This window comes from Balaenoptera acutorostrata, chromosome 18 (assembly GCF_949987535.1).
Source record: "Balaenoptera acutorostrata chromosome 18, mBalAcu1.1, whole genome shotgun sequence".
Lineage (NCBI taxonomy): Eukaryota > Metazoa > Chordata > Mammalia > Artiodactyla > Balaenopteridae > Balaenoptera > Balaenoptera acutorostrata.
In genome coordinates this window covers 2,185,970-2,209,708 of record NC_080081.1, presented here as the reverse complement: position 1 = coordinate 2,209,708, position 23,739 = coordinate 2,185,970, and the positions used below count along the sequence as shown (strand labels likewise).

General features: G+C 52.4%; 1 protein-coding gene across 5 annotated transcripts in view; it reads right to left on the bottom strand.

Annotated features, from left to right (window-relative positions):
• CARS2 (cysteinyl-tRNA synthetase 2, mitochondrial) overlaps positions 1–23,739 on the bottom strand; it is a 39,372-nt gene that overhangs the window by 8,378 nt on the left and 7,255 nt on the right. For all 5 annotated transcript variants that reach the window (XM_057533110.1, XM_057533107.1, XM_057533108.1 and 2 more), the window contains exons 3-9: positions 23,128–23,245; positions 14,509–14,580; positions 14,294–14,399; positions 10,423–10,506; positions 8,180–8,309; positions 4,616–4,749; positions 2,212–2,279 (exon numbers count right to left, since the gene is read on the bottom strand). In XM_057533110.1, the coding sequence (XP_057389093.1) occupies positions 2,212–2,279; positions 4,616–4,749; positions 8,180–8,309; positions 10,423–10,506; positions 14,294–14,399; positions 14,509–14,580; positions 23,128–23,181 (648 nt within the window). In that variant the 5' untranslated portion in view covers positions 23,182–23,245. The remainder of the gene's footprint in view (positions 1–2,211; positions 2,280–4,615; positions 4,750–8,179; positions 8,310–10,422; positions 10,507–14,293; positions 14,400–14,508; positions 14,581–23,127; positions 23,246–23,739) is intronic.

The window sequence follows — 23,739 nt, the reverse complement described above, 5'->3', positions numbered from 1 at the left end:
GAAACAACCTAAGTGTCCACTGATAGATGAATGGATAAAGAAGATGTGACACTCGCTCACACACACACATACACGTGCATATACATACTACGGACTATTAATCATCCAAAGAAGGAAATCCTGCCGTTTGTGACGACATGGATGAACCTAGAGGACACTGGGCTCAGTGAAAGAAAGCAGAGGAAGACAAATACTGTATGATCTCACCCACATGTGGAATCTAAAAAAAAAAACCGAACTCACAGAAACAGAGAGCAAGGAATTCCCTGGTGATCCAGTGGTTAGGACTCTGCGCTCACTGCCGGGGCCCTGGTTTGATCCCTGGTCAGGGAACTAAGATCCTGCAAGCCATGCGGTGTGGGAAGGAGAGAGGGAGAGAGAGGGAGAGGGAGAGGGAGAGCGAGAGCGAGAGCGAGAGCGAGAGCGAGAGCGAGAGCGAGAGAGAGAGAGAGAGAGAGAGAGAGAAATGAAGGGAGGGAGGGAGGAAGGAAGGAAGGAAGGAAGAAAGAAAGAAATGGAGAGCAGACCAGTAGTTGCCAGGGGCTGGAATGTGAGGCTGGGGAAGACTTTGGTCTCCTACAAAGTCCAACAGCAGGGAAGTAACTCAGTCCTGGAGTAGCACCCCCCATGGGCCACTCACTACGTGGTCAGGAAAGTAATGCAGACTTTGTAATATCTATGAAAATTTTAAATGCATGTACCCAAGCAGATGTAGTTTAATACGGCCATGAAAAATATAATTTAAATGGCCATCAGTAGGGGATGGTTTAAATTAATTAAGGTGCGCCCTTACAATAGATGATTCAGCCATTCAGATGAGTTAACTCCATATGACTCATGCAAAAGACTCAGTAGTTTAAGAGACACCTGGGACAACACCACGCGCACTAATGTTCGCATTGTAGGGGCCCCAGAAGAAGAGAGAGAGAAAGGGGCAGAGAGCTTATATTTCCAGCTAAGCTGGAAATCTGCCTAGCCTGCGAAAGGAAATAGACATCCAAGCCCAGGAAGCACAGAGAGGCCCAAACGAGATGAACCCAAAGAGATCCACAGCAAGACACACTGTAATTAAAATGGAAAAATTAAAAACAAAGAGAAAATCTTAAAAGCAGCAAGGGAAAAGCAACTAGTTTCTCACAGGGGAACTCTCATAAGACTGTCAGCTGACTTTTCTGCACGCCAGAAAGAAGCAACATGATATACTCAAAGTGATGCAAGGAAAAAACCTACAACCAAGAATACTCTACCCAGCAAGGCTATCTTTCAGATCTGAAGAAGAAAGAATCTTACAGACAAGCAACAGAACCCCTAAACCAACATTACACGACATGTTAAAGGGACTTCTCTAAGAGGAAAAGAAAAGTCCACAACTAGAAATATGAAAATTATGAAAGGAAGAATCTCATTGGTAAAGGCAAACATTCAGTAAAGACAGAGTGACCACTTATAAAGCTAGTGGGAAGGTTAAAAGACAAAAATACTAAAAATCATCTCTATCCACAATAAGTAGTTAAGTGATACACAAAACAAAAAGATGTAAAACATGATGTAAAAAACATTAAACGTGGGAGGTGGGTAAAAATGCAAGCTTGTTAGCATGTGTTCAAACTGAGATCATCCACTAAAATAACCTCATATATACGTGGGATGCAGCAAAAGCAGTCCTAAAAGGGAAGTATTTAGTAATACAAGAAAAACCTCAGAAAAACTTAAGAAAAATCTCAAATAAACAATCTAACTTTACACCTTAAGGCACTAGAAGAAGAACAAACAAAACCCAAAGTTAACAGAAGGAAAGAAATCATAAAGGTAAGAGCAGAAATAAATGAAATAAAGACTGAAAAAAAATATGAAAGATCAATGAAACGAAGAGCTGGTTCTCTGAAAAGATAAAATCAATAAACCTTTAGCTAGACTCATCAAAAAAAAGAGAGAGAGAGAGAGAAAGGGCCCAAATCAATAAAATCAGAGTCTTGGAACAGGGAGGGGAAAGAGGCCGAGGCCCCCAGGAGCCGACACAGGAGGGGACAGGACAGGAAACACCGCCTCGCGCTTTTAGACAAGAAAGAGCCGTTTAACCCAGAAGCAGGAGAAGCCCGTCAGGGCCCCGGGGACACGGGGAACCGGAGATGGGGGTCTCCCGATGCACATCAGCCTCCGCGACACGTCGGCAAACAGGTGGGCACACAGGAAGCACGACAAGCACGTTACCTTAATTGTGATGTAGTTCTTCAGTGATTTGGACATTTTCTCTTCTTTGCCCTTCACGTGCAAATGCCCTGAGACAAAAACAAAGTCACTCATTCTGTACCCCCAGAGGGAGGGTGAAGGAAGGCGCGTCTCCAAGGGCGCCTGGACTCCGGGAGCCCTGACCCGTCGCACAGCCCTGCGTGCATGCCCACACAGGCCCCCCAGATCGGCCCCGCGCTCAGCCCACCAGGAAGGGGGGCCCACGTCCACCCTGGGCCAGGGCATCACACTGCGGGGACGGCCCCTCCCTCTCCTGTGACTCACCAACACAGGGGACCTGACTCAGCGCCCGAGGAGAGGACACATCTTTGCTTCCACAAAGCGTGCGGGTCTCCGAGCAACGCTGCGGGCGTTTCTGTAGCTCGTTTTCAGACATATCCCAGCCTCAGTACCGTTTCACCCCCGTGTGTGAAAGACGGGGGGACCCGAACCCCCTCAGGACTCCTCCATCTGAGCCTGGACCACATCTGTACGAGGTTCACTTCCAAGGGAGCTGTGATTTCCCAACAGAAGATTCTTCCACTTTTTCTGACACAACTTCAAGCACCACCTTTTCTCAAGCCAACTCTTCCAAGAACTGGTTACAATGTGGCTTCCAAAAAGCTACGTAACCTTGAATATGTCAACCTATGCAGCCTGCCATATACACCAAGTACAATTAAAGTTTTAAAAAACTGACAACATCTGGAAAACGAAACTCATCTGACTGCTGAACTCTACTTCCATCCATTTACTTCAGGAAAACGCATCGATTCTCCAGGGTGTCAGGAGACACAGCTGTTCCTCCGGGACAGGGTGAAAGTGGGACAAAGAAGATTCCAACGTCCTAACAGATCGTGGGTCTTAACAGCAAAACCCTTCCCCACGCCGCATCCAAAGCAGCAGGACCTGCCGTGTGCGGACACAGAGCCCCGTGAGTGCTGGCACTGCCGCGGGTCCCGTCTGAAGGCAGACCCAGTCACCGAGGGGCACTGGTGCTGACGGCAAACCCCAACTCCTCACGCGCGCCACCGATGAAGGGCCTGTGGGGACCAGCCCTCGCGTCCCGACGGGTAACACGAGATCACCTGTCCGCGAGCCCGCGACCGGGCACGGGAACACGTCCATCCCCGGGACCTGCGACTCCCTCCCTGGATGGGCCCGGAGCTCTCTGCTCTCCCAAGTCCTCCCGCTGAAGGGGGAGACCTGGTTCCACGCAGTTTATGACAAGAGGAGTGAGCCCCGACTGGAAACGGGTCCGGGGGTCCCTGCCGAAGCGCCGGAAGAACGGATCTGGGGCCATCGGGCTCTCAGCCCGGCACAAAGGACACGGGTTCTGGCTCCTGTCAGGCGCCAAGCAGAGACACGAGGTGGAAACCGGACCTCGGCCCCTGCGCTGGGAACGGCAACTCAGCCCGTCCCTTTCAGACGACCTCAGGGCAGCACCGAGATGCGGGGTCGCACAGAGAGCCGCGAGGCTGGCCCCCGGGCTCCGGGCGGGGCACACGGGGTGAGGTGGACTCGGGGTGGCAGAGACGCTGCAGGGCGGGCCTGTGCGGAAGGCAGCCCCGCTGGTCACCGTCACCCACGTGGACCCTCGCCGCAGACCTGAAGCAGCTACTGCATATTACAAAACTGGAGTGTGTCTGCGTTTAATACCACCTCGCTGGCAAAACCTGGTTTCCTTAATCTAAGGACTTAAAGAAGTGGTTCTCGTTGGCTTCCTGAGCTTTAGATGTGGACCGTTTGCATCTCCCAACCCCATCACTACCAAAGCCTTTTCTCTTTCTTCCCCTCAAATACCTTCACTGCCCACTCCAGAAAGGTAACAAAGCCAGTTCACGGCAGCTCCACGACCTTTGTCACAATCTTGGACACGTGAATCTCCCCATGCGTCACAGGAAATTCCAAAATTGCTTCGCTCAAGACGCCGCTGGTCTCACAACTTCGTATCCACTTCTGAGAGCAGACGACTGGTGTGAATTACGAGGATTTTTGAACAGGGAAATGGAAGGCAGCGCTTTCAGAGAATGACAGATATTCACGGTGCCGATGTCACAGCTCAAGAATGGCGTGTTCATAATCATTACGACATCATGCTATTTGAAATTCCCTCTTCGTAGTTTCCTTTCAAACAAACTCCGACAGAACAGCACTGCGTAACATTTTCCGAACTCTCGTCAGCTCACGTTTCAGTTCCAAAAGGCATATTCGGTATTCCAATCCAAGGAAGTTCATGTCCAACCAACAACAAGTCAAAGACAATTTAAGGGACAACTCCGTTTCTTGACCTATTAGCTGATTCAGGTGTTTCGAAATGAAGCTGTTTCACAGACAGAGTCGAGAGAATTGAAATGGAACAAATTAATCTGAAGTCATCACTCACCAGAATGTAGGAAATAATTCCCCCACTGCTGGCACTGGTGAAAGACCTCGCACTGTGCAATTTCGTTCTCGTGGTGAGGAAACGCTAAATCTATGCCACCCGAGTGGATGTCCAGCCGACTTCCAAACACCAAACTGCAAGACACAGCGCAGAGCAGGGAGTTAACTCAATCCAGTGACACGGTCTCCAAACCACATCCTGTATTTACTCCTTCCAGCCCTGGGCCACGCACACACCGAATGGAGCCCAATTCCAAGTGCATGATAATTCACCTGATGCAAACGGAACCTGACATTTGTTTTTACTTCATAAAATCTCTAATTCATAGCTTTTCCTCCTGGGAAAGAGACTTCATTTTCTTTGCTCTGGAAACAACATGTGGTTTTTAAAAACTTCAAAATTACTTTTTCTTACTTTCAATAGGCAGACCTTAGTGGTTGTTCAACTATAACAAAAAAAGAACTATAAAATCAAGAGATTTTTAATTTGGCTTTTGAAAAATGAGCCATTCAGCAGCCATACATGCATAACAAAGTAACAGAATTCAAAGTGACACATTTCAGCTGGCGGCATTTCAGCTATAAGGCTGCTCGGTCCCGAAAAACTTTAGTCCACAGAACTGCACGCTGCACCTCTCAGGCCTGCCGGGGACACTCAGTGTGTGCAGCTGTCACCAGAGCACCTGCAAAACAACCGGTACCAGCACCAGTGGTCCAGGCTGACCAGCAGCTGCTTCAGAGGACGTTAAAAATGCAGAGATCAATGAAAAATGCAAAAGCTCGCACAACGGAAAGGGGGCGCAAGGCGGGCCCGTCGGCCCCCCGGGGTTGCAGACACCGGTGAGTTTTCTAAAAATGGTTAAAAATAGATGTTTTCAAAGATGCCACAGCCTCACTGAGGTCCTTCCTGATGAAGGCCAACTCTCCTCCCACTGGCTCAGCTCTGGAAGAACCACGCATGCACTGGTCACACCTGAGCTGAGTGGGCGAGCAGGTCGTCCAGCACCGTACATCCTTGGCAGTGGGTTCTAGAGAATCTCTAATAAGAGTCCTTGACATTCAAACGCTATGAGGGCGAGCGTGAGATGGGAGGGACCAGGACTGGGGAGGAGCGTATGAGGGGCCACGCTTGCATTTGTAACAAGTGACCCATTTTTACAAAGATCTGAAGCAAATATGACGAAGTTAAGACTTAACAGCTAAACTGTGGGTCTGCAGTGTTCGCTATATTAGTCTCTAGTCTTGTCTGTACGTCACACCTATTTTAAAATAAGAGAAAGCTGAAAAGGAATAGAAGTCCATTTTCATTATTTAGATTTCAACAAAAATAAAACATTTAATGGTAACATTACATTTGAAATTTACTAAATGTTTTCTGCTTTAGAGAAATTATTTGAATCTAAAAGATAAAGATCTTTTTACAACACGATGTATATCCCACACCACTGTTAAATCAACAAGTATTTGTAAATACTTTTACGTGTTTACAGTAGGGCTGAGAGCTGGACATGTCTGTTTGTTTTTAACATTTATTTATTTATTTATTTACTTTGGCTATGCTGGATCTTAGTTGCGGCACGCGGGATCTTCGTTGCGGCGTACTGACTTCTTAGTTGCAGCATTCTGACTCTTAGTTGCGACACGTGAACTCTTAGTTGCAGCACGTGAACTCTTGTTTGTGGCATGCCGACTTCTCAGTTGCGGCATGCGTGTGGGATCTAGCTCCCCGACCAGGGATGGAACCCGTGCCCCCTGCACTGGGAGCGTGAAGTCTTACCCACTGGACCGCCAGGGAAGTCCCCAGTTGATGGTTTTTTAACGAAAAGTTGGACCCCGTTTCACACTGACAACAGGGTGTGACATCTCAGGAGTTTCAGGTGTGTTTCCCGGTAAGTCATACAGACATCACCACGGGCGAGGGCAGCAGGGGAGGAGCGTGCGGCGAGGGGTGGTGGAGGTAGGACCCCTTCTGGGTCTTCACTGGGATGGACACGCTGGCACAGGCCGGGGGCGGAGGGTGGGGCTTCCCCCGGAGAGTGGGGCGAGCGTGCACCAGAGACGAAACCAGCGTGGGGTCGAGGCACAGGGGGGCCTGCTCCCAGGTAACGTTTCGGCGCAGCCAGAAAGCTGCTACGTGCAACAGCCAACAGGAGGACGACTGGGTTTGCGATAGGAGGACGACTGGGTCTGCTGATCTTAAAATTTGGGGTGTGGCTGGTAGTTTGAAATGTTCACCTTAATCATACTCTGTTTCTAATTTTAAAAACTGATTACAGGGGCTTCCCTGGTGGCGCAGTGGTTAAGAATCCGCCTACCAATGCAGGGGACATGGGTTCGAGCCCTGGCCTGGGAAGAGCCCACGTGCCGTGGAGCAACTAAGCCCGTGAGCCACAACTACTGAGCCTGCGCTCTAGAGCCCATGAGCCACAACTACTGCAGCCCATGCGCCTAGAGCCTGTGCTCTGCAACAAGAGAAGCCACCGTAATGAGAAGCCCGCACTCGCTGCAACTAGAGAAAGCCCACATGCGGCAACAAAGGCCCAGTGCAGCCAAAAATTAATTAATTTTAAAAAAACCTGATTATAATAAATATCTGCAACACATCAAATGTATCAAAATCCATGAGTTAATGTGCAGCGCTCGGGGAACCATGGTGGGAACCCCCGGGATAGGCTGGAAGTGGAGAACCCAGACGGGATGCAGCCTTCGGTACCTGCGAGCACACATGCAGACACACGCACACACACCTGCACACACACACACACACACACACACACACACACACACACACACACACGGGCAGAGCCAAGGGAGCGCCGACACCGGAGGCACGGTCCACAGGGCAGGTCCACAAAAGGAAGGTGGATGAGGCCCCAGCAGAGACGCCAAAACCAGAAGAACATTGTTCCACAGAAGCCAGGGAGCGAGCAGGGGTGTCAGCGGCCCGTCACAGACCGGGCTGACGGTCACCGTGACCTCAGGAGACCAGAGTGGGTGGGGATGCCCGTCAGACAACAGCGGGGATGCGTGGACAGTGAGAGAAGAGACAAAAAAGAGGGTCCCTGGAGGAGAATGGGGACCAGAGAAGCACTGTGTTTACAGGGGTTCCCAAGACAGACACGTCCCGGGCGTGGTGCCGCCCGAGACAGAGCCGGCAGAAAGCGCAGACGGAAGGGGACGCTGGGGGTCACGATCGAGGCGCCTGGTCCGCGACCAGCTCTGGGGCCGAGGATGGGGGTCCAGCCCCTCGCCCAGGTCCCTGGCCGCCTTCCTGAACCTACCGCGGAAGAGATGCAGGCACCCCCGGAGCTGGCCTGCGTGCGATGGGCAGTCAAGAACTAACTGCAAAGCGGGCTCTTCTACTAAAGAGAACAAGCGCTGATGTTGGGGAGATAAACGTGTTCTGGTTTTGCTGTTTCCCTTCCCACGGCCGGTCCCACCTGGGCGCTAAGCTTCCTTTCCAAACCACCTGCGTTGCCGGCACTAGGACCAAGCCTGCCCCGCCTGCGCCCTCTGCTGGCCGAGCGTGCGCATCGCAGCACAGACGACTCCGGGAACAGCTTACCTGGCGATGGTGGAACACTCGGTATGCCAGCCAGGCCTCCCGGCTCCCCACGGTGAGGCCCAGGACGGCTCCCGGGGCTTCGCCGCCTTCCACAGTGCGAAGTCGCTGGCATGCCGCTTGTCAGAGTGACCTGCCAGTGACAGACGGTTAATCAGTGGGAGGGAATCCAGAACGAACCAACGCGGTCACCCCCGAACAGGCGGACGCATGTCCCCGATTCCGTTCCTCTGAGAAGTAACCTCACGTTTCTCGTGCACGTGTTTTTCTCTTTGCCACGTGAAAGCTAGACAGCTACCAGATACTTTTCTCTGTAACATGACAGAAGCACGCAGTCCCCCGCAGTGCGGCCCGCTTCAGTAACCTGAGCGCTGCGCGCGGGGTTGCAAGCACATGCTGCCCTGAGGGGCCTCCTCCGCACGCGCTCTCATTCTCCCTCATTCCGCTCTCATTCTCCCTCATTCCGTCTGTGTCAGTAGCTGAGTTTCAGAGTCACGGTTTTCAAAGAGAGGTGATAATCACACAGAGCAAAAAGGGAAATACCAGAGTACTGTATCAATCACATTCAGAAAGCAAGAGAACTCAGAAGAGGAGGGTCAGGGCCATAGGACAAGCCGGTACGGGGCTCTCTTTACGTTCCAGAACTGGGAGGCCACCAAGATGCCCTTCAGTGGGTGATGGATAAACAAACTGTGGTCCATCCAGACAATGGAGTGTTACTCAATGCTGATAAGAAGTGAGCTTTCGAGCCGTGAGAAAACATGGAGGGGGATGTCCCTGGCGGCCCAGTGGTTAAGACTTCGCCTTCCGGTGTGGGAGCTGCAGGTTCGATCCCTGGTGGGGGAGCTAAGATCCCACCTGCCTCGCAGCCGAAAAACCAAAACATAAAACAGAAGCAATATTGTCACGAATTCATTAAAGACTTTAAACGTGGTCCACATCAAAAAAAAAAAAAATCTTTAAAAAAAAACAAAAAAAGGAGGAATCTTATAGGCGTATTACTAAGTGAAAGAAGCCAGTCTGAAAAGGCTAGACTGTATGATTCCCACTCTGTGACATTCTGGAAAAGGCAAAACAATGGGGACAGTAAAAAGATCAGTGGTTGACAGAGGCTGGGGCGGGAGGGGGGATGAACAGGCAGAGCACAGAGGATCTTCAGGGCAGAGAAACTCTCTGCGCGATACTATAATGACGGACACCTGTCATTACACATCCGTCTAAACCCAGAGAGACACCAAGAGTAACCCTGACGTAGACTATGGACTCGGGGTGAGGCTAGCGTGCCAGAGCAGGTCCACCAGTTCTAACACGTCCCACTCCGGTGGGGACGCTGGTACAGCGGGGCAGCGGGCGTGTGGAACTCTCTGCACCTGCCGCGCAATTCTGCGGTGAACCTAAGACTGCTCGAAAAAATAAAGTCAATTTTTTTTTTAAAGGGCTGCTGATGCTAGAATGTGTAGGTATCAGAAGTTCCTCCTCTGCTCCCCTAAGGCCGGGGCCACACCTCGCAGGCGTGGGTGGTCCAGGACGGGAGCAGGATAACAACGACCGAGCACATGTAAGAAGAACTGTTCTGAGGAGTCAACTCAACACACCCTCTGTAATTAGACTGAAATGACACGGTTCATAGGGCGGGAGGGTTACGCCTACAGACAGAGACAACTCAGACAACTTGTCTTTTGGGTTTTTGCTCATTTTTTGTTTGATTCTGTTAAATATCAATAGTATCCTTTAAAATGATGTTTATGTCAATCCCAATCTCCCAATTATTTTTCATATAGTTCTATATACTTATTATTTCTTTTCCATAAAAATGACTTTGCAGAAGAGGGTACAGGAATAGATTCGAATACAGCAGGAATGTCATACATGCTAAAATACGTATGGGAACTTAACTACCCGGGGAAGTTTACGTGGGAATTTATGTATGATAAAACACCTACGGGGATTTAACATGTGACAGCAGCCAGTTGGACAAGAGCGTTAAGACGTGATACCCCAGACGGCACGTGCACGTGCAGAGCGCCCCGGGGAGGAATGGGAGGCCGCGTGTCACGTGCTGCGGGAACTTTCTACTCTGCGTGGTCTCTCTATTCCAAAAAACCCAACTAAATCGAAAACTCGGGTGTGATCGACGTCTGGCAACATCACCACGTCTGAGAGAGCAGGCGTCCTCACCCCCATCGAGCACGGGAGGGTCTGGGCTTTGTCCCCAGAACCCCACGGGAGGGAGAGGCTGGACCCACCTGTCTCTCCCACGGGGGCAGGGGCCACGCCGACCAGCTTGCCGTATCTGTCTCCTCTTGACTGCAGGTCGAAGTAGACGTTGCCTGTTTCATAAAGGTGACTGTGAAGCTCGTTTCTGTCATCAACACCTGCATCTACACACGCCTCACAGCTAATGACAATTAGAACCTGAACCCAGGATACGGCATCAGCCTTCAGGTGGCGCCTTTCACTGTATGTTTAAACCAGAATTAACAACAACACTGTATTGTAAAAGCATGCGTTTGCACACATCATGAACGTCCGGTTGTGGAAGGGAAAACACAAATATAAGTTCTCTGTAAGATGTTGAGCCAGTTCTTTTCAACAAGAAAGAAGGCAAGTGAGTTTATCGCTGGCCTGCCTTCAGCTCTGGGCCCTGGGTTACAGACCCAGGTTTTTAATCTTCTTATTGATGGCAATAAAGCAAGCCTTTTTCAACCCAGATACCCTAAGACCACCGTGCCACTAAGAACAGGCATCCCACACGAAAGCATCCCCGCCGCCGTGGGGTCCTTTCACCGAGGTGCACGCGGGCTGCGGGTGCCAGACGACCCTCCCACGGGGACCCTGCAGAGCCCGGGAGCCCTGCTCGCCCCCACTCAGCAAGAGGCAGAGCAGGGAAGGCGGCGGCAGAGCCGCAGCCCTGGCGGGAAGAGTCCTGCCCCGAAGGAGCCGGCGCTCAGGAAGGCCGACACCGCGGCCACTGGATCGCACTCCTGACCGGCCACCTGCACGCCGCGATCAGAGCAAGGGCCCAAGGTCGGGTGCGATTTTTTTTTTTTTAAAGGCTAAAGACTGTATGATTCCATTCACATAACTTTTTTTTTAAACATTATCATTTTAACATTTAATGATTTATTTATTTATTTTTGGCTGTGTTGGGTCTTCGTTTCTGTGCAAGGGCTTTCTCTAGTTGCGGCAAGCAGGGGCCACTCTTCATCGCGGTGCACAGGCCTCTCACTATCGCGGCCTCTCTTGTTGCGGAGCACAGGCTCCAGACGCGCAGGCTCAGCAGTTGTGGCTCATGGGCCTAGTTGCTCCGCGGCATGTGGGATCTTCCCAGACCAGGGCTCGAACCCGTGTCCCCTGCATTGGCAGGCAGATTCTCAACCACTGTGCCACCAGGGAAGCCCCCTCGGGTGCGATTTTTAACCTTCGCAAACTTCTGGTTTTTAATCTTCTCATTCTTTGTACTGACACAGTTACTAATCTGTATCTGCACTATCCTTCTTAGGGACCAGTGGCCTTGAAGACAGGTTGCTTTAAGATCCAGGAAGCTTTTATGGGACTTCCCTGGCGGTCCAGTGGTTAAGTCTCCGCGCTTCCACTGCAGGGGGCCCAGGTTCGATCCCTGGTCGGGGAACTAAGATCCCGCCTGCCTCACAGAGCGGCCAAAACAAACAAAACAAACACAAGATCCAGGGAGCTTTGACTGTCAGAGACCCATGTCCCCGGTCACTCTCCAGCCCAGGTGGCGGGGACAGGGCAGGCGCCAGTGCCACAGGGGGGCAATCGGCAGAACAGTGGGGAAACGGCCCCCGGTGACTGGGCTCTGCCAGTCCCCCACGGGGTCCTTCCTCCGCACGCAGTTTATTACTGAGCCCGACCTACATGCCAGGGTACAGCAGCGAAACAAATACTGTGGGAACTGCTTTCTACTAAGTCAGAATGCGGGCAGCACTTTGAAAATGCTTTGACAGAGGGAGAAACTGCTCCCTTGATAGAGGACACCTTTTCCCGAACCTGGGCTTACTGCACCCATTTGCTGAACAAATTTTTTCTTCACAAATAGTTCAAAGCTCAAATTAGAGTCAAGCTTTTGTGGAACTGCCACAAAGTCCAAATTACTGGAGTTCAAGTTAATGCATTTATTTTAAATGAATTATGTTTGTGTCACCATTATTAAAAATGTACAACCTGGGCTTCCCTGGCGGCGCAGCGGTTAAGAGTCTGCCTGCCAACACAGGGGACACGGGTTCGAGCCCTGGTCCGGGAAGATCCCACGTGCCGTGGAGCAACTAAGCCCGTGCGCCACAACTACTGAGCCTGCGCTCTAGAGCCCTCAAGCCACAACTACTGAACCCGTGCGCCACAACTACTGAGCCCGCGAGCCACAACTACTAAAGCCCGCACGCCTAAGCCCGTGCTCCGCAACAAGAGAAGCCACCGCGATGAGAAGCCCGTGCACTGCAACGAAGACCCAACGCAGCCAAAAATAAAAATAAATTAAAAAAACAAAACAAAACAGGACGACACGCAGCATTTATCCTGTGCCACGCCTGGGTGAACCCCTGGTGCCTCAGGACACAGGTCTCAGGTCTGGTCACTCCTCCACCTCCGGTTCCAGGACCGCGGGGAGACGCCTCCTGTATCTTCTGGAGCAGACGTGCAGCTGTGCATAAAGGGCCTCGCCCTACGTAACTCCAGCGCCATCACCAGCCCCAGGCGCTGCACCGAGCCCTCCTGCATCCCGCGGCCTCTGCACGGGGCTGTGTCCCCTCTTCCGTCTAAGACACACCCACTGTGTTCTCTCCACAGCTGAAGGCACCGACCGGGTCCCCTGTCGTACAGAATGCCCGTCTTGGGGTGCTTTGTCTGGCCCTTCCTCTGGGTCCAGTTTAACTGGTTTAGGAGCTGCTGCTTTTGTCTGGGGCCCCAGGGCAAGGCTGCACCCTGGCGTTTTGCTGCCTCTGGGATCCTGCCTTTTTTCAGCTGCACCACCTTCTCCCCAGCCGTGCCTCCCAGATCCTGCCCATCCCCAAAGCCCTGGCCAAAGCCTCCTCCCTCCCAGGAAGCTTCTCCACCCCCGGGGCTGACGGTGAGCTTCCTCAGCTCTGATACCGGCACCGTCCCACTGGGCAGCCCATCCCGTGCTGCCTTATTTGCACAACGTGTCGGTTCTTGGACCAGAAAAGCCTCTGACCTCGTGAATAACGCCCAGAGTGCCCAGCCCGGGTCGGGGCTCTGCAGGTGCTGCCATGCTCGTTGTGAGTAGAGGACAAAGGAAGAAGTGTGACCCTCGATGCGGTGTACGGGGATGACCGGACAGGGAGCACCTTTCCTTCGCGGTCCCGCCCGAGAGCTTGAGAGGCGCGGGGACCCTGCCTGAAGCCACGTGCAGCCTGTGCACACGAGGACTTGCGCTTTTTCCTTCACGTATTCGCTATATTCAGGTTTTGTCTCCAAGAGGGTCAGGCAAAGCACCCGAAGACGGGGTGTTCTGTACAAGGGACCCAGTCAGTGTCTTCAGCTTCGTGGAGGGAACACTGGGTGTGTCTTAGACGGAACAGGGGACACAGTCCCGTGCAGAGGCCGCGGGATGCGGGAGGGCTCGGTGCAGCGCCTGGGGCTGGTGATGACGCTGGAGTTACATAGGGCGAGGCCCTTTAGGCACAGATGCGAGTGGCAGTGTCGGGAGAGCTGCCGCTTCTGCCACTGGCCCATCAAAAACGACCCTCCCCTACGCGGAGAGGGAGGACCAGTCCTTAACAAGGGAGTGGGTCTTCAGAGCGACCGCCACTGTCCCCAACTGTGTTGTGAAAAATTATAAACAAAGTTGAAAAAAGGCTCCAGTGAAGACTGTACCCCCACCCGGACCCCACGGCCGCATTTGCCGCGTCGAGACCGACTCTCGGATGCTCATCTCGCCTCTGACAGCGCAAGGTATTTTGAAAGAGAACTGATTCAACAGCTTCACAAAGAGACACAATCATAGAAAATCTCACATTTTTGCCGTAAGAATCCTACCAAGTAAGACGTTCGGCCCATCCGAGCCACCCAAATATGCAGCCCGCCCGTCAAACTCCTACGGGTCTCACCCAGCGATCAGCTTAATAACATAACCGCTACCTTTCGCGGTGGAGTAAGCGTGCCCGTTAGCAATGATTCTCTCGATAAAAGCAATTATCTGAGGAATGTTTTCAGTTACCCTCAGGTACACGGTGGGTGGGAGAACCTGTAAGAAAGCAGAGGAGAGACGCGGTTTCCCCAGCTCCACGCGGGGTTGGGGGGGGGGGGGTCAGCCCCACTGACTCCGCCGTCCAAGCTGCTCATCACCCACCTACCTTCAAGGCTGCCATGTCTTGTTTGAAGTCTTCTTCATAAAGATTGGCCAGGGAAGCGGGCGACACGTTCATCTGTAAGATGAGGAGAGCATGCGAGTCTGGGGGGCTCACGGCGGAACCCCAGAGGCACGGCCACCCCTGACGGCCCGCCCAGCGCGGCCTCCACGCGGTCCTGGCCCACAAAGGGGCATTTAATCGTCCTAGTCCCTTAGCTGGTCAAAAAGCTTTACTGAACTGCCTTCTGGTCAGAGAGAAAAAGGAATAAACAGTGTCATGATTTCCATTATATAATTCAAAACAAAACCCAAAGACCTACAAAGTAGCCTCTGCTCTTCTATGACCAGGGCAAGCCAGGTCACCCCGTCCGACACACAACCACTTGAGTTCCCAACTTGTATCCCTTATCTCTCAGGGGGCAAGAGAAAACAAGTCACAAGTGCATGTGTGAGGAAATGTCTCAGAAACATGTGAAAGCGATGCAGCCCCCGTCAGTGGGGACCGTGACGGGTGTTCCATCTGGAGGGGCCAGGGCTGGACGTCGGGGGCAAGGAGAACCCCCAGAGAAGTACTCTGAATTCTGAACGCAGGGGCTCTGGATTCGGGGGGGAGGGGGGCCCGGCACACACGACAGTCCTCCCTAGAGCACTTCTTACTTTTCAGCAGAAAAACACGCCCAGCACAGAGCACGACCCTGACGTCCTGAAACCCTACGCGGGTCCACGACCGTGAGCTCTCAACTCCGCCGGCACCTGCGTCTGCTCCGCGCTAGGCACCCCTGCCCTGCTCCCCTCACCCCACCCCGTGAAACAGCGTCAGGGTGAAGACACTCCCGCTCCGGAGGACAACGAAACCTCCTCAAGTGGAAGGCCACCCTGAGCCCTGTCACCCTGAGGCCACCTTCGTCCCAGCCCAGGGCCCGAAAAAGGAATCGTCCTGGAAACCGAGGCCAGGGAGCATTTACTGAAGAAATAAACCTAGTAAACAAAGTGTCTTTTTCGCTGCGTGGTCTGGGGCAAGACAACAAACCTCTCGGCCTCAGCTTTCTTTGCAAGGTGGAGAGTCCCACCGAGCCACCCCTTAGATGGCTCCGGGGATTCCCGTGCACGCGGGTGAGACAGCTCTGCGGACAGAAGAGCCTTGTTCATATCACTCCCCCGCAGACAGGGCACCCAGACCCACTGGGCCTTCCCCTGAGCGTGGCCCTGTGGCAGAGCAGACCTCCTAAACAAGAAATCTGCTACCGTACATCTATCCAGAGGACAAAAGGCCAACCGAACAATAACGCCTAAAAACTCGGTGCCGTTTCAGAAGTTTCAAATAAAACGCAATGTGGGACCCAAAGATCAGCATCTATCTGATCAGTATTTACCTGATTTCAGTCTCCTGCACGGTAATTCTCTCTTGGAGAACACGAGCAACGTAAATGTGCGCAAGCCCGGCCGCCCTCCCACAAGGCAAACACCGTCAGAATCGTCCCAGGAGCACAAGCGCGGTCAGCTGGGTGCTTGTACCGCCTCTCCAAAGCCCCCCACGCGCCTGCGCCTGGCCTCCTCGGCTGACGCCACACGGTAGCGGGGACCCGGGCACGCGGTGCGCCGAGCGCCACCTTCCCACGCAGGCCTGCGTCCGCGTCCGTCTCCCAGCCGGGCGTGAACCTCGCACCACCCGGTCCGCGCTCTCGCCGTCTCCGGCCGTGACATCCACGCGAGTGCGCAGCCTGAGCTACAGACCCGCACGTGACGCCCTGGTCGAGGACACACGCACACCCTTGGCAGGCTGCTGGCAGCGCCTCCGGAGGAGCTGGAACCTGACCCGCCAGGCTCGGGCACAGTGCTGGCGGACGGCTGGACCTCGTCGACGTGATATTAAATAATAGCACGTTCTCGTTGCATCTTTAAGCTGCATTTCTCCTATTTTGAGGGAGCTTGAACATCTCACGTGTTTAGGGACCATCTGCACTAAACCATCTGAAATTAACCTTTTTTCTACAGAGTTGTAGGTCTTTTAGGTCTTTTCTTATTGATATGTAGGGAGTATTTTTTAAAGAAAAGAAACCAACTTTTTATCCCCAGTAGGAATTTCAATTTTTTTCACAGTCTTTCAACCTTATGGCTATTTTATGGCAGGCAGAAAATTTCATTTTTATATTTAGCAATCTTTTACATTTCTCCATCTTTTCTGGGTTTGGAAACAAACTTAGGAAAGCCTTCCCCAACACAAGGCTATAAAAAGTGCCCCAAGGTTTATTCCAGTAATTTGTGGTTCCACTTCTCTTACGTGAAATCCGATCTGCTTCAGATTTGGTTGTGAGGCATATATCCAACTCTGGTTTATTTTTTTCCCCAGATGGTTACCCAACTGTCAACACTTTTTACTGAGTAATTCATCTGTTCCCCAATGATCTGAAATGCCATCTTTATCATAAAATAAATTTCCATGATTTACTGTGTCTATTTCTGGACTTTCTAGTGTGTTCCATCGTCTGTCTCTTCGTGTAACTATAAATTAATGTTTAATCTCTACAGCCTCCAGAGACACAGAAAGCGGACGGGGGCGCTTCGGGGTGGGGCGCAGGGAGGCTGGAGGGTGGGGTTTCTGGGGGGAAGGGTGGTGACGGTCACCATCTCGACACCAGTGATGGTCACAGGCGTGGGGGGTTTATCGGGCTGCACACGCTGTGTGCACTACGTGCAGCTTCCCTCGGGTCTGTTCCACCTCAGTAAAGCTGTGCTAAAAAAGGGGAAAGAATATATTAAAAACAACAACAACTTTCTATAGGTTTTTAACTGCTTTAACATCTGGTAGGGCTACCCCCTCCCTTGTCCTGGCTACTCTTGCTTTCTGCTTTTCCGTGGGAACTCCAGGACCAGCGTGTCCAGCTCCGATAATACGGACACACGGTGCGTGGAGGGCACCTCTGTGCAAACAGGCACGTCCTGCTCCACGCGGGGTGAGGACGGCTGCGAGCGCTCCCAGTGACAGTGAACTGCAAGTGGGCACGAGCTGTTGCTGGCTTGGGGGAGAGGGAATCATATTCCAAAAGTAACATTTCAGTTCTAGGCAGCTGGGCCCACCCCACGAGGGGCTCGCGCTGCTCTCTCCACAGAACAACCTACAGGAGGCGCTGCTGACACGGGTCCTGGCCCCTGTTATTTCAGACCCCCGCCGGATCACCTCAGCTGAGCTCTCCCTGGCAGGGGACCCCGCCGGTCCAGCCCTCGCCCTCAGCTGCGCGTCCAGCCTTCTTCCCGGAGGGAAGGGCACGCGGGCCAGGGTTCCGAAGCACAGAGAGAGTAACTCGGCTTGAACTGCTGAGACATTTATCATCGTTTTTCTTAACACAAAATGCGACCATGCGAATACACCTCGTTTCTTTTCATTCTTACCCCAGAAATCCTCCTGCGGTTTTTATCCCTGATGAACTATAAAACTGTGCCAAAAATTAAAGTCAAGGAAGTGATTCAGAAAAGTGAAATATTATAATATAAAATATTTTAAGAGCAAGTGCTGGAGCAGATGGCATGAAGGTATGGCCATCGTCAAAAACGTTTGCCCTCAGTAAAAAGAACAGCCTCTCTGCTGGATCCGAAGAAACAAACAGGTATCTCCGTAACTCTGTGTTTCAGATGAACGGTTTATCACCTTGAAGTAAGACTATTTTGAGGACAGAAGAGACCCTTGGATGCCAGGTTAGTATCCTGCTGTGTAATAAGTACTGAAACGCTCAGGTGTCAAAAATTAAAACACTCTACGCTTAGGATCTTTAACCAATCCTACCGACTCTCACGTTCTAAGCAGCGCAAGCTCTTTATAAAGTAGCAAGCGACGCCTCCTGTGGGACCCCCTGAAGCCCCACTCCTCCTGCGACTGCGGACGCCCAGCCCCTCCCTCCCCAGGCTCCCGGCCTTCACCCCGCGGCTGGTGGCCCACACCCCTGCACACCCCATCTTTCCCCTCCGGTGCCCACCCGCCAAGCCCCCCCCCCCCACAGGTGGCTGGACAGCTCCACCTCCGACTCTGAGGCCTCACAGCCAACGCCAAAGCGCCCAGGGCGGGGACACGTCCCGTCCGGGCGTGAGGACAGGTGGAACCCGGCCTGGGCGCCGTCCTTCTCGAGCAGCCTGCACTTCCAGACGCCGCCCTGCCGCGGGCTTCCTGCAGGCCGCTCACCCAGCTGCCACGCCAGGTCACAGGCTTCTGTCCTCTCCATCCTACCCCAGCCAGCGAGGCGGGGCTCCAGCGTCCACCCTGCTCTGCGTCGCGGACCGACCTTCCCACCAAGCGTCCCGGACCCTGTGCGGCTCCCGCCCGGATTCCAGAGGGACGTCACACGCCTGCCCCCCGCCTTCCCCTTGGTCTGTCCTCACCTTGGACGACAGGACACTCCTTCCTGCATCGTGTTCGCTCAAAGGCTCCACTCTAGGACCGCAGGGCTGCCACCCCAGCAAGTGGCTGAGCACAGACCGAAGTGAGACAGCCCTGGGCAAACGGCTCCGGCGGGAAGGCAGAGGGACAGCGACAGCGACAGCGACAGCAGCGCACAGCCCCTGGCAGTCGGGGGCTGCGGCCCCGCCCCTGCGGCCCCGCGCCGCCCGCTCCCTTCCCGCCCCGTCTCCCTCTGCTCCCCCAGCCCCGCCTCCCTCACAGGTCCCCCCGAAGCGGCAGCTCCCGCGTCGGCATCTCAGGACCTCGCCTCTAGGCTCCGCTGGTGGACCAGGGTGGACACGTGACCGCAGGGACACCGGACACAGGCGGGGGACTTGGAGACCAGGCAGAGACAGGATCAGGCCAGGGCTCGAACGAAACCGTCAGAGAGAACCAGGGATGGGATGATGAACCGCCAGCGCTGGTACCGCCTGACCTTCACCCCCAGCCCTGCAGTGGCTCCTTTCTGGTACCAAGCGTGGTGTGTCTTTTCCAACGCCAACCACTTCTCCGGCCCTCTGACTCCAGCTGGAAGTCAATCCTATTCGGTTTGTTTTTTAAAAAAATAAATTTAACTTATTTATTTTATTGTTATTTATCTTTGGCTGCATTGGGTCTTTGTTGCTGCACGTGGGCTTTCTCTAGTTGCGGCGAGCGGGGGGTACTCTTCGTTGCGGCGCGCGGGCTTCTCATCGCGGTGGCTTCTCTTGTTGCAGAGCACAGGCTCTAGGAGCGTGGGCTTCAGTACTTGTGGCTCGCGGGCTCAGTAGTTGTGGCGGGCGGGCTCAGTTGCTCCACGGCATGTGGGATCTTCCCGGGCCAGGGCTCGAACCCGTGTCCCCTGCGTTGGCAGGCAGATTCTTAACCACCCCACCACCAGGGAAGCCCCATCAGTCCTATTCTGACACCAGCTCCCGGGGTCAGCACAGAGCCCGCAAGTTAAGGGCTCAGTCCCACAGGACTGCCCCACTTCAGACACCTGCAGCAGTGGGGTCCCCAGGCCACCAGCAGTTTTGTCCACCGACTAGAAATTTGGGTGTTTGATGAAACGAGTCACAGAGCTCAGGAGAGCACTGCACTTCCCATTACCAGTTTATATGAAGGACACAACTCAGCAGCAGCCCCGTGGACAAGACACGAGGGACCAGGTTGGGGGGGGGGGGCACGTGCATGCCCTCGGGGGGCCGGGCGGGCACCACCTCCCAGCACCTCCATGTCCAGCAACCTGGAAGTTCCAGAGCCCCGTCGTCTGGGGGTTTTATGGAGGCTTCATCCTTGGGAAGGTTGATTAAATCCCTGGCCATCAGTGATCAGCTCAACCTCCAGCCCCTCTCCCCTCCCAGGAGGTAGGCAGGGGTGGAGGGATGCAGGTGGGAGTGAAAGTTCCAGCTCAACTCATGGCTGGTCTTTCTGGCTCCAGCCCCCATCCCGACGCCATCTGGGGGCCCCAGCCACTGGTCATCCCATTAGCTCACAGAAGACACTATCACTCCAGCTGTGGACCAGGAACCATGACAAAGACCACATGCGTATTTTTACTTCAACACAGCCCTGAGCTGAGCTTCAGATTGGTTTGGGTTTCCTCCGATACCTCAAACTCCCTCTCTCTCCACTCACGAAGCGCGCACCCTCCCCCAGTGCAGGGCGCCCACGGAGCCCTCCCTGAGGCCCTTGTCCCTGGTCGCATCCCCCCGCCCCAGAGCGGGCCGTCCCCACTGCACCGAGCTGGTCCCGTGCTGGAAGGTCCCACGGTCTACGGAACAGAGCCCAACTCCCAGGGCATCGTCCAGGCCGGGATGCCCCTCCCCTCCAGCTTCGCCAGCCGGCACTGCCCGCCCCACGTGCCAGGGATACTGCAGGACTGGCTTCCACGCGGGACACGCTCTGCTCTCTCCACGCTCTCCCCTCCACCCAGAATGTCTTGCTCTTCACGGGCCAATCCCTTCCTAACGCTTAACGTCCCACGTGGGCGAACCTCCTCCAGTAAGTCATTTCCGAATTCCAGAAAGGCGGAGTGATCCTCTGTGCACCCCACCCCCAATCTGGGCTTACAAAATAAACTAAGTCACACGCAGAGCATCCGTCTGAGGGTCCGTCTGCCTTGCCGGACACAGGTCCGGAGGCCAGAACTGTCTGTCTCACCTCTGTCCACACAAAGCCTCTGTCCCAGGCCTGAGCCTGGACCCGGACGGTCAGTGAAGTTCAGGGACAGTCCTGGAAACGGAAGTCGAGTCCACTGTAAGGGAACACGACACACTGACTGAGCTACCCAGGCTAAATAAAAATGGGAAACCCCGCTGTGCTGAGGACATGAGGAAATACGTTTAAAGTTGGAACCTCTTTTCGGCACTGCTGGTAACCTCTCTCTGAAACGATCCGACTCCAAGAAGGGTGACAAATAGTATCAAATAAACTGCTCATCATTTGACCTAGTAATTCCACCTTGGGAAAAATATTTAAGCAGACAAAACAGAGGGGGAGAAAAAGAAATTCACTGCAGCACTATTTTTAACACCTAGAAACAATAAAAACAGTCAAAGATGGGGAGGTCCAGAGGAATCTATGAGTAGCCCCCAACGGCAGAATGCTGTCTAGTTATTAAAAAGGCAAATCGGTAGGAAATAGGAAGATGGGGTTTCTAGGAAATAAATCTGAGAGAAAATAACAGAATATGGGAGGAATGCAAGAGTCCAAAAATAAGGATGGTAGTAAGTACAATGTCTGTGTGACGGAAGGTTGTTAAGACTATTTAAAAATGTTTAAGAATACATAACACGAAAAAACACTCAAAATGCAGTAAGTGGAAAAAACAGGTTACGAAACAATATAAAGTATAAACTGGTTTTCTAAAAAAACACTATATATATATATATATATATATATATATATATATATGTATATATATTCATACATTTTAAAAATTACAGGATGTAAGGCACTCAATGTAGGTTTTTCTGTAAATTAGATAATTTAACAATTTTGTATAGATATTTAGAGGTAACTGTTATAGATATACTTATATATAATTGTTATAGAGAGTTGCTAATCATAAAAAGCAGAAGAGGTGAACCTTTGAAAGTAGACTTTTAAAAATGTAACTATAGGGGGTTTCCCTGGTGGCGCAGCGGTTAAGAATCCGCCTGCCAATGCAGCGGACACAGGTTCAAGCCCTGGTCCAGGAAGATCCCACATGCCGTGGAGCAACTAAGCCCGTGCGCCACAACTACTGAGCCTGCTAGCCACAACTACTGAAGCCCATGCGTCTAGAACCCGTGCTCCGCAACAAGAGAAGCCACCGCGATGGGAAACCCACGCACCGCAACGAAGAGTAGCCCCGCTCGCCGCAACTAAAGAAAGCCCGCGTGCAGCAACGAAGATCCAACGCAGCCAAAAATGAATAAAATAAAATAAAAAATAAATTTATTTAAAAATATATATATATATATACATATATAAAACTATAGGGAATTCCCTGGCAGTCCCATGGTTAGGACTCCGTGCTCCCAATGCAGGGGGCCCAGGTTCGATCCCTGGTCAGGGAACTAGATCCCACATGCATGCCGCAACTAAGAGTCTGCATGCCGCAACTGAGACCCAGTGCAGCCAAAATAAATAAATAAATAATAATTAAAATAGAACTACAGGGACTTCCCTGGCGGTCCAGTGGTTAGGACTCTGTGTTCTCACCGCCAAGGGCCCAGGCTCAATCCCTGGTCGGGGAACTAAGATCCCACAAGCCACGTGGCGTAGCCAAAAAAATAAATAAAATTTTTTAAAATAAAAAATAAAAATATAACTACTTTATTTAATCCCTATGTTAGAATTTCCCCCCAAGACTTCCTCTAAATGCTGAATGAGATATAAGAGAAGCACCCTGTTCACTTAACAAATGAGAAAATTAAACCTCATATGAGCTAAATTTCCCTAGCCCCAAAATGGCCTTTTGACTTTCCTCTGTAAACAGGGAGTGAGGTATTTACCCTGGAGGCTGAGGGGGCAGGGAAGGGCCTGTATTCAGGCCGGGAAGCCTCCACGGAATGAGACGATTCAGGAAGATAACCTGTCAGGGTATCCTCGTGGGGCCACGTGTGGACAGTAAGGCCAGGAAAGTCTTGTGAAGTGCAAATAAGAAGTGTCAAATAGGGGTTAGAATACTAATCAATCAAAGCACTCATCAATATAATCCACACTTACCTCATTGGCTCTTTTGATTATTTTATCATCCACGTCTGTAATTCCCATCACCATGATAACGTTGCACCCAAAAACCCTGGTCAGGATCCTTCGAATTATATCAAATCTAACATAGGAGCTGAAAGAAAAAAAATGTTAGGGCATCTTTAAAACCGAAAGTCACGGGCTTCCCTGGTGGCGCAGTGGTTGAGAATCTGCCTGCCAATGCAGGGGACACGGGTTCGAGCCCTGGTCTGGGAAGATCCCACATGCCGCGGAGCAACTGGGCCCGTGAGCCACAACTACTGAGTCTGCGCGTATGGAGCCTGTGCTCCGCAACAGGAGAGGCCGTGATAGTGAGAGGCCCGCGCACCGCGATGAAGAGTGGTCCCCGCTTGCCGCCACTAGAGAAAGCCCTCGCGCAGAAACGAAGACCCAACACAGCCAAAAATAAATAAATAAATTTATAAAAAAAAAACAAAACCGAAAGTCATCACTGTGATCTTCAAAAGCGTGCGGTACATTTAACGTGATGCCGCATGTTAACTGTGAGTGTGTGACATCAAGGACAGTTCCAAGGACAGCTGACAAAAGGAAAAGCCTTTTACTGACTGGCCCATGTGGGTCTGCATG